Source organism: Phragmites australis, chromosome 21, assembly GCF_958298935.1.
Source record: "Phragmites australis chromosome 21, lpPhrAust1.1, whole genome shotgun sequence".
In the NCBI taxonomy this organism is placed as follows: Eukaryota; Viridiplantae; Streptophyta; class Magnoliopsida; order Poales; family Poaceae; genus Phragmites; species Phragmites australis.
The window spans coordinates 21,678,306-21,688,915 of record NC_084941.1 but is presented as its reverse complement, the minus strand read 5'-3'; the positions used below and the strand labels follow the sequence as shown (position 1 = coordinate 21,688,915).

Sequence of the window (10,610 nt, the reverse complement as noted above, 5' to 3'; positions counted from 1 at the left end):
GGTGTAGAGTTTGTGTCGGACTCCTGTACCTAGGCTCCTCATAGATATGATAGGAGGGCCGCTGTTGTAACTATGATGACATAGCAACAAGCTCACATGAGAGGTTGTGGTTATGCCGGGACGCCGGAGCGACTGATGTTGCAACTTGGGGTGGAGGCTCTTCGGCTGAACCTCATTAACAAACATCGTGCTTTCGGTGTCGTCTATGATCTTGCTTTGTTCGTCTCGGTAGATCTGTATCACTTCCGCGCGAGGGCTGATTTCATAACAATCATTCATTAATTTTCTTCTGACCTTATGTTTTCCATCAAATAAATCCAATTATAATTTGTCATTTTATAACAAGGCAGAATTGTAGAGTAAAATTGACAGCTACACTGAACATTTTGTTTTAGGAATTTAACATGTTTCATGTTTGCACTAGACTTCTCTTTATTATGTACAGCAGTGACAAATAAGGAGAAGAAAACTTTGTTCACTAACTATTACTTCTAGATATTCTCTGGTGACTCCATTGGTTCAAGTCTTTGCCGTCTAGATGCATGGTGTAACTTCTTGTGTACAAAAAGTCCAAGTTCAAAGTCCTTGTTGAAGACTCAAGTTGTTCAAAGTCATAGCTCATAGAATACTACAATGCACTCCTAGTTAAATAACTGTTGAACAAGGCTACAAAGTACACGCACTGCAAAATAAAGAAGAGTAATGGAAGCTGCTGTATCTGCCATTGTAGGAGAACTACTCAGCCGCTTCATCTCTTTCATCATCAAGAAACACGAAAAAAGGGCATGTCGACTGGAGGAGAAGCTTGAAAAGTTGCAGCTTCTCCTGCTGAGAGTTCACACAGTTGTTGAGGAGGCCGAGGCGCGATACATCACCAACTCCAGGATGCTGAAGCAGCTCAAAATGCTCGTCGATGGCATGTACCGAGGTTACTATCTGCTAGACACCTTTAAGTACCGGCCTGATGTTCAGGAGATCAAGAGTGACCAAGTCCAGGTGACAAACACATCTTTCCCGTCATTTGCATCACCAGTCAAACGTTTTCGAACAACTGCTAGCACAACTTACAGCATGCTCGATATAAATGATCTAGAGGGTGTTTTGGGAAATTTGGAAACTATTATTGCAAATATGGCAGAGTTTGTAATACTTTTAGCGGGGTGCAAACACATGTACCGCCGCCCCTACGACATCTATCTTTACATTGATAACTTCATGTTTGGTCGTGTTGTAGAAAAGCAGCAGATCATCAGCATCTTGTTGCAAGATAATCCTCTTGGAGCTCCAACTATACTGCCGATCATCGGTGGTTATCTGGTTGGTAAGAAAACTCTGGTTGGGCATGCCTGTCATGACAGAAGAGTCCTATCACACTTCTCTTCTATTCTGCACCTGAATGAAGATGATATTAGGACAAAGGATCATAAACTGTCCACAGATGTAAGGACATTAGTTGTTGTTGAGTTCTTTTCAGATGTTGACGATGATTGCTGGGCAAAGTTCCGTTCAGCTGCAACATCCATGGGTAGAGGAAGCAAAGTTATCATCATGAGCAGGCTCCAAAATATTGCCAGGTTGGGAACCGTGAAGCCAATTCGCCTCAATACCTTGTCGCACGAGGAGTATGTTTATCTCTTCAAGGCGCTCGCATTCGGAAGCACAAATCCAGACGACTACCCTCAGTTGGCATACATAGGACTGGAGTTTGCAAGGTTGCTGCATGGATTGCTCCTGTCCGCAAATGTCATTGCCGATATGCTAAGAAAGAATCTCAATGTTCAGTACTGGCTCCTTATATTGAAACGGTACAGAAAAGTTGTAGAGAGTAACTTCTATGAGTTTGGTGAGCATCCGAAACTTCTTGTGGACAAAGGCCATCCAGTGGACGTCACCAGATTTGCATCGCCAAATGTCCACACGTCGCTTCGTCTTATGCCTTCTCGTGGTGAAAGAAGCATTGTGCAAAAAGAACGTTCAAAGGTGACATTTAGGGACCTGATAGCAGGATCAAGTTGTACTACAACTTTGCCCAAGGAGGAGTTTGAGGTACTGATATGGGAATCACGGGTAGCCCCTTATACTACGTTTGTCGCAACTTGTGCTAAACAAAAGGCTCAAAACATTTCCTCGACAAGCAAGAAGCGTCGAGGGTTTGATATGTAAAATTCACTGCAGGTGACACACTCTATATGTAATTTGCAAGCGCAAAATAGTTCTCTCTGAGACAGACATATAGATCCTTTGCTAGTTATATTAATACTCTAATATAACTTAGTGTGTGTACTGTGTAGCACAATGGACTGTTGCCAGTCTGGTGATGGTTGCTGGCGAGCATCAGTAGTTCTGATTTGCTCCTAGCCCTGGTGCTCTGGTAGTTAGTTGATTTATTTGAAATTGAAGCTGTTATGTCTCGTACGGGTAGTGGTTAAAGTTCAGGTTGTAGCTCCTTTCGACAGCAGGGATGGGATGCCACTGTAGCTATCATTAGGTATTGGTTGTGATAGTAAGAGCTCTTCTACAGTACCCTCAAGTGAATAGGATCCATCTATTTCTTTTGATCTGTACATTTGCAAAGCAATTAATTAGGCAACGGACGTGTTGCACCCGATCAATTTCCCTCAGCCATTAATCTTAAACTTGAACCCTAATCTCTAAATATTAGAGTCCTCTATGCTGCTGGATTTTGCGATTTATTTCAGTATTGTTTTGACACAAACTAAGAGGCCCTGAATCCACACAAATTGATCAAAGATCATACCAGGGTTCGATCGACCAACTTTAATCATCAACCGATAAACTCAAGGAAAATTACTAACCCTTTCGTCTGGAATTTGGATTGATGCATGTAATAAGCATGTTGAAGTAACCCATAAGTGCTCCAGATTGCCCGGCCCAGGCATGCAAGCATACGGCCGTTTTACGAGGCGGCGGCGGTGCTGTGCACACGCGAAGCTTTAGGAGTTCTGCGAACAAGCTAAGGGAGCCGCGGCCACGGACGTCGACTCCGATGGACGTCGCCGGATACGAGATGGACATCTCAGCGCAGAGGAGGCGACATGAGGGCGCGCGCTAGGGTGGCAGGGTGAGAACGAGCGGCGACTGTATAGAAGGCTAACTGATTCCTGACGTGCAAATTAGGTTTAGGTATTGACTAAAACAGAAGTTCTATAAGACCCCTACAAAGTGAATGGCTAGATCTGATTTCTACTTTGTGATCCTCGTAGGAGTAGAAGGTACCTTAAAACTTGTTAGGAAAATAGCTTCGATTCTCTCTTGTATAAAGCAAAGACGCGCAAGCCGATGATGCGTGATCTCGAAAAACAATATAGTGTTGTAGCCTCACAAATATATGTACAGTGTAATTACTTTCTGTAATAATCATCGAAAATTAAATAAACCTTGATTTTTATGCTTGATTGTCGCCATCAATTTACCAAGTCCATGCTCAAACTCGATCAGCCTCCACAGGCTAAGGTATTGTGAGGTGAAAGTCGTACAATTTAGGTAATGGTCACCATCAATTGGAAAGGAAGGTAGAGTATTCCATGGCATCCTCCTCAGACGGAAGTCGTACAGTTTAGAAATATAGTACTGTAGCAACGAGCAAGAAAGGGGTTGAACTAGAAGTCCAAATTAATTTACTCCAGTAGTACTCACTTCAAGACCATACACACTATCACTTAAGAAATTAGGGAAGGGTGAAGAACTTGCACAGCGGAAACCATGGAAAAACAATTCGGCCGAATTTCACCGATTTTTTATCCTACCTGTCACCTCCGGTATTTGGTGTTACCGGTCAAAGCCAGCCGAAATTATTCAAATTTGAATAATTTTTTATTAAATTCATTGATTTTAGTCATTTTTTGTCCTATTTTTTTAAGAATTTCGGATCAGAATTTCCTGATTTTTGGTCTCACGCCGTTGCCCCCCGGAAGAAACTTCTGTGAGGCCCGTGCGTGAAGGACCCCGGAGAGACCCCCATCCGTGCCGTGCACGCTCGATCGCACGGCGCGCGCGTGCGGGCTAACGTGCGCGCGGGCACGTGTCGCAGCGCGGCAGGGGTCTCTCTGAAAGACCCGGCCTCACAGAATTTTCTTCCTTGCCCCCCCCCCCCCATTTTTTTTAAATCTGAATTTTTTTTCCATGGTGGAAACACATGCAAAAGCGCGAACAAAACAAGGTACTTCTTTTCTGAAAAGCAAGGGAACAACAACATGATGCAAGTTTTATTTTTATTATTTTCTGGATTTTGAAGCTCATTAGAATCATTCCAAGAGTAGAGATCTCTAGCTAAGCACTAGCCTTTTTCCCTTGCTATTTCTCTCAAAAAAATCAGTTTTCTTTTTGAGAACGTTATTGAGTTAGTAATTACTTACAACAAAATAAATTGAATATATATCTAAATCTGTTGGACACTAGGGAAACCTGATGGTGATATACGCTAGAGACAATCATAGAGATGATTGTATCATGTTTATATTTATGTACTTCTGAATAATGTGTTATTTTAAGAATCATTGTTATTTACATTGATTAGCAAGTATGTCATTTGGTTGTGAAACTCTTTGTTTGTAACATGATGTTATTCTAAGTTGATCCTTGATCACATATTATTGTGATGATTCGTAAGACTAGCACATGTATTGATGATGATCACGTTTTACGGATCATAGGTATAGAGATATTGGATCAATTTATGTGAACATTTATGTTAAGGAATATGATGTTGGATAGACTCACTTTGAGATACTGCTGGAATTATTATTTATGATGTGTCATCAGTTGTTATCTCAAATGGTGTACCTGTAGAATCCTTAGATCTGAGATCGTCATTAATTCTCAGAATGTGTAGTGTCATACGTTGAGGTAGCCAAACATTATTCTGTAACTAGGTAGTCATAAAGGTAGTTTTTGAGTCTGTCATAAAATAGTTCATGGGGTGTGAGCAATTAAGATGGAATTTGTCCCTCCTTGATAATGGGAGAGATGTCTCTGGGCCCATCGAGATAGTTGGATTGATAAAATACATGATTATGCTAATATATGATTAAAGAGTTAATCATGATGAATCCACTACTTGATCGAGTGAATGGTCGAGCTATCCTTAGGGTGGCACGTATCTCGCCTTAAGCTTGACTGATACCGTGATGCAAAGAGATCGATGCATGTGTATGTCAAGGTTCAGCTAATATGATCTTTGTGTATATTCGGATGTCAATATGTCTTATTAGGGATCACTATTGATTTCGGTTTGAAAAGAGTTTTCGAGTCATAGCCGTTTGTACATAAACCTAACGGGTCACACTTTTAATAGGTTTGAACAAAACATACGGATTAGATTCGTATATAGGTTTGATTGGATTGTGATCTATGACGAGTTAGAGTCCTAAAGATTTTCTAACATGGGAGCTCATTAGCGAGCTCTATATAAGGTGAGGTGTGGGATGGGGCAAGGGAGAGCCACTTCAAAACCCTAACCGCAACCCTTCATACGATCTCCTAAAAATCCTAGCCGTGCGTAGCGTACGATGATCCTGCCCAATACGTGTGGATATTGTAGAGTCAATGTTACTATTGCGGCACTAATCTCCTCGGCATAAAGATCACGATGCTGCTGCTTGGCTGGTCGAGGACTTGTTCAGCTGGTCAACATATCTGCTCGGTGCAAGTCGCAAAGCACGACGCGATCACTTGGAACTAGTCGGGGAACACAACATGACCACTCAAAACTAGTCAAGGAACACGACGTGACCACTTAGAATTGATCGAGAACTCGACGCACCTGCTCGGATCTGGTCAAGGACTTGTTCAGCTGGTCAACATATCTACTCGGTGTTGGTCGCAAAGCACGACGTGACCAATTGGAACTAGTCGAGGAACACGACTTGACCACTCCGAACTGGTCAAGGAACACAACGCGACCACTTAGAACTGATCGAGAGCTCGACACACTAGCTCGGAGCTGGTCGAGGAACTAGTCGAGGACCACGACCACCTATGCGGAGCTGGTCGTAGAGCTGATCGAGGAGCATGACTTGCACGACGTTGGATCGGTCTACTCCAATACTTCTTTCACTGTGTTGCACGTCTAGTGGTAACAATCTATAATCTTCTATTAGTATGATTTCCTGAGTGAATGTAATAGAATTTTTTTTACTTTAAGTTAGCGTAGTCTACGCGTTCCCTTACAAAACCAACAAACAACCATGGTAAGGTGGCAGATATTCCAATCCGTCACTTTCATTGAATGCAACATCGGCTTCTTATCATCCACTTAAAGCAGACGAATTGTAAGGATTAGTATGAAGACTTCAGAAATAATCTCTCTCTCTCTCTCTCTCTCTCTCTCTCTCTCTCTCTCTCTCTCTCTCTCTCTCTCTCTCTCTCTCTCTCTTAGATAAACATAATAAAAAAAGGCGAGTTGAGATGGAGATGGTTGTATCTGCAGTTGCAGGTGACCTACTTAATCGATTCATGTCCTTCTTGATCAGCAAGTACCAAAATGAAGAGAACTTAGAGGAGAAGATGGAAAGGCTGCAAGATCTCCTTATTAGAGTTCATATGGTCGTCGAAGAGGCCGAGGCACGATACATCACCAACTCAAATATGCTACTTCAGCTCAAGAAGCTTGTGGAGGTCATGTACCGAGGATACCATGTCATGGACACCGTCAAGTATAGGAACCTTCACAACTCAAGGACTGAAAAGGAGGTTAGCATCTTCAACGATTTGTCCTTAACCACTTCTGTAAGTCGATATAGTTGCAAGAAGAGCAGTTCCACTAGTCATGGTCTTCAGAGTACTTTGGATAATTTAGAATCTATTGTTGCTAATATGAAAGAGTTTGTATTACTTCTTGGGGGATGTGAACGCATGTTCCATGGCCCCTATGACACATATCTTTACATCGATAACTTCATGTTTGGTCGTCATGTAGAAAAGCAGCAGATCATCAACATCTTACTGCAAGATAATCTTCCTCCCTTCACTCCAACAGTACTCCCAATGATAGGTGGTAGTAGAGTCGGTAAGAAAACTCTAATTGCACATGTGTGCAACAACGAGAAAGTCAGGTCACACTTCTCTTCTATCTTGCACTTGAATGGTGAAAACATTGGAAGAATGGAGCATGAACCTTTCATGACTGGGAGGTCCTTGGTTGTGGTTGAGTTTTCTACAGATGTCGATGATGAGAGTTGGCTGAAATTTTATTCATCAGCAAAACAGATGGGAAGAGGAAGCAAGATCGTAATCATAAGTAGGATTGCAAAGATATCGAGGTTCGGGACAGTAAAGCCTGTTCGTCTGAATAGCTTGTCGAACGAGGAGTATAGCTACCTCTTCAAGGTTCTCGCATTTGGGAGTACAAACCCGGAGGAACACCCTCAGTTAGCATCAATAGCAAAGGATCTAGCAGTGGCCTTGGGAGGATCACTCGTCACAGCAAACGTGTATGCTCATATGCTGAGGAAGAATCAGAATGTTCGCTTCTGGCTCAGCATACTAAAAAAATACAGGAATATGGTGGAGAACAACTTCTCAGTGTTCGGTGAGCATCAAAAGGATCTTATGGACAAACGTCATCCTGTGGATATAACCAGACTTGCATCAACGTCTGCTACACTACACCTCATGCCTCCTCATAGCGAAATCGATGATTCCAAAAGGGAACTGCCGAAGGTGATGTTTGGAGATCTGTTTGCCTGTACAGCTGTTCTACCGAAGGAGGAGTTTGAGTTAGTCTCGGGGGAATCTCGGATCCCCCCTTACAAAAGGTTTCTTAACCTTGCTACATACTGTGACGAGGAAAAGATCTCTCAGCATTATACAGAATCACCTAGCAAGAAGCGCCAACGGTTAGATAAGTAACATGGTAGGAACGTCAATTGTAATTTAGTATGAGATTGTATCAGTTGTCCCTGCAATATAATCAACAAGTGCACACTACACAAGAAATCAATATAGAAGACATCATATTAATGATGGCAGTTTAGAAACCATCACTAATGTTATATTAATGACGGGTTCAATAATGACTCGTTACTAATGTGACCCCGGGCTGGGACTCTACCAAGACTCATCACTAATATCAGAGTTATTAATAACGGATTGGATATAAACTTTTTCATACGGAGTCGGATGGAGATAAATTTTATATGAATATTGTAGAAATCGACGAGATGTACAACTTTGTAGTTGATAATTTTTTCATTTAAAGCCATATAGATGTTTAAATAATTATCCAAACATTTGAGATAGATGTCTAAATAATTGTCCAAACATTTAAGCAGGAAAGGTCAAAAGAATAAATTTTGACATATTCATCGGGTAAGACTATGAGGTGAGATGATAAGAAAGCTTCGCACGAGGGGGAGGTTGCCGGCTCGAATCCAGAAAATGCACAGGCGCGTAATTTGCACGGTTCAAGTGAGAGCGACCACAGGAGCCGCGAAAAAGTTTCCTTTGTTTTGGTTTTTAAACACACCAGTTAACAAGTCTGGACCTGATCCATCACAGATGTATAATCAGCAGTGATAGATCGAGTCTAAACCTGTCACTAATGTGTGTAATTAGTAACGGGTTCAGACTCGTCAATGATGAATTCACATTAGTAACGTGTTCAGAGTGACACTAATAAGAGTTATCATCCGTCGCTAATAAACTTTTGTGACTTAGTATAACTTTATATGAGTCATCATGAAAACAAGACGCTTCTTTTCTGAAAAGCACGGGAAGAACAAGAACATGATGGATGTTTTATTTGAATATTTTTTGGATTTTCAAGGTTACTGCAATCATTCCCAGAGTAGAGATCTCTAGCTAAGCACTAGCCTTTTCCCCTTCCGATTTATCTCGGAAAGGTTCGTTTTCTGTTTGCGAATGTTATTGAATTCGTCATTAGTTACAGCAAATAAATTGAATATCTAAATCTATTGGACACCGGAGAGACCAACAAAACCACCATGGTTAGGTGGCAGCTGTTCCAATCCGTCGCTTTCATTGAATTCAAAATCGGCTTCTTATCGTCCACGTAAAGCACGCGAATTGTAAGGATTAGTACGAAGAATTAAGAAATATTCTCTCTCCCTCTCCCCACCACCCCCACCCCCACCCCAAAGAGATAAACAAAGAAAAAAAGACAAGTTGGGATGGAGATCGTTGTATCTGCAGTTGCAGGTGATCTAGTTAATCGATTCATGTCCTTCTTGATCAACAAGTACCAAAATGAAGAGAACTTAGAGGAGAAGATGGAAAGGCTGCAAGATCTCCTGATTAGAGTTCATATGGTCGTCGAAGAGGCCGAGGCGCGATACATCACCAGCTCAAATATGCTACTTCAGCTCAAGAAGCTTGTGGAGGTCTTGTACCGAGGATACCATGTCATGGATACCATCAAGTATAGGAATCTTCACAGCTCAAGGACTGAAAAGGAGGTTTGCTTCTTCAACGATTTGTCCTTAACCACTTCTGTAAGTCGATATAGTTGCAAGAAGAGCCGTTCCATTAGTCATGGTCTTCAGAGTACTTTGGATAATTTAGAATCCATTGTTTCTAATATGAAAGAGTTTGTATTACTTCTTGGGGGATGTGAACGCATGTTCCATGGCCCCTATGACACATATCTTTACATCGATAACTTCATGTTTGGTCGTCATGTAGAAAAGCAGCAGATCATCAACATCTTACTGCAAGATAATCTTCCGCCATTCAGTCCAACTGTGCTCCCAGTGATAGGTGGTAGGAGAGTCGGTAAGAAAACTCTAATTGCGCATGTGTGCAACAACGAGAAAGTCAGGTCACACTTCTCTTCTATCTTGTACTTGAATGGTGAAAACATTGGAAGAATGGAGCATGAACCTTTCATGACTGGGAGGTCCTTGGTTGTGGTTGAGTTTACTACAGATGTCGATGATGAGAGTTGGCTGAAATTTTATTCGTCAGCAAAACAGATGGGAAGAGGAAGCAAGATCGTAATCATAAGTAAGATTGCAAAGATATCAAGGTTCGGAACCGTAAAGCCTGTTCGTCTGAATAGTTTGTCACACGAGGAGTATAGCTACCTCTTCAAGGTTCTCGCATTTGGGAGCACAAACCCAGAGGAACACCCTCAATTAGCATCAGTAGCAAAAGATCTAGCAGCAGCACTGGGAGGATCACTCGTTACAGCTAACGTGTGCGCTGATATACTGAGGAAGAATCAGAATGTTCACTTCTGGCTCAGCATATTGAAAAGGTACCGGAATGTGGTGGAGAACAACTTTTCAGTGTTTGGCGAGCATCCAAAAAATCTTATGGACAAAGATCATCCTGTGGTTATAACTAGATTTGTGTCATTGTCGTCTTCGTCACAATCATCTACTACAGTTCGTCTCATGCCTCCTCATAGCAAAATCGACGATTCCAAAAGGGAGTTGCCCAAGGTGGTGTTTGAAGATCTGATTGCTGGGTCAGCTGTTCAACTGGAGGAGGAGTTTGAGTTAGTCGCGTGGGAATCTCGGATACCCCCTTACAAAAGGTTTGTTAACCTTGCTACATACTGTGACGAGGAAAAGATCTCTCAGCATCATACAGAATCACCTAGCAAGAAGCGCCAACGGTTAGATAAGTAA

General features: G+C 41.9%; 3 protein-coding genes across 3 annotated transcripts; all 3 read left to right on the top strand.

Annotated features, from left to right (window-relative positions):
- The first annotated feature begins 702 nt into the window (after positions 1-702).
- On the top strand, positions 703-2,318 carry LOC133903235 (uncharacterized). Its single transcript, XM_062344546.1, has 2 exons — positions 703-2,046; positions 2,292-2,318. The coding sequence occupies exons 1-2, from the start codon at positions 703-705 to the stop codon at positions 2,316-2,318; spliced, it is 1,371 nt and encodes a 456-aa protein (XP_062200530.1).
- A 3,997-nt stretch (positions 2,319-6,315) lies between these two features.
- Positions 6,316-8,111, top strand: LOC133902914 (uncharacterized). Its single transcript, XM_062344238.1, has 2 exons — positions 6,316-6,711; positions 6,938-8,111. Exons 1-2 carry the CDS (start codon positions 6,427-6,429, stop codon positions 7,007-7,009), a joined length of 357 nt encoding a protein of 118 aa, XP_062200222.1. The 5' UTR covers positions 6,316-6,426; the 3' UTR covers positions 7,010-8,111.
- A 1,038-nt stretch (positions 8,112-9,149) lies between these two features.
- LOC133903234 (disease resistance protein RGA2-like) lies at positions 9,150-10,610 on the top strand. Its single transcript, XM_062344545.1, has one exon. It carries the CDS (start codon positions 9,150-9,152, stop codon positions 10,608-10,610), a length of 1,461 nt encoding a protein of 486 aa, XP_062200529.1.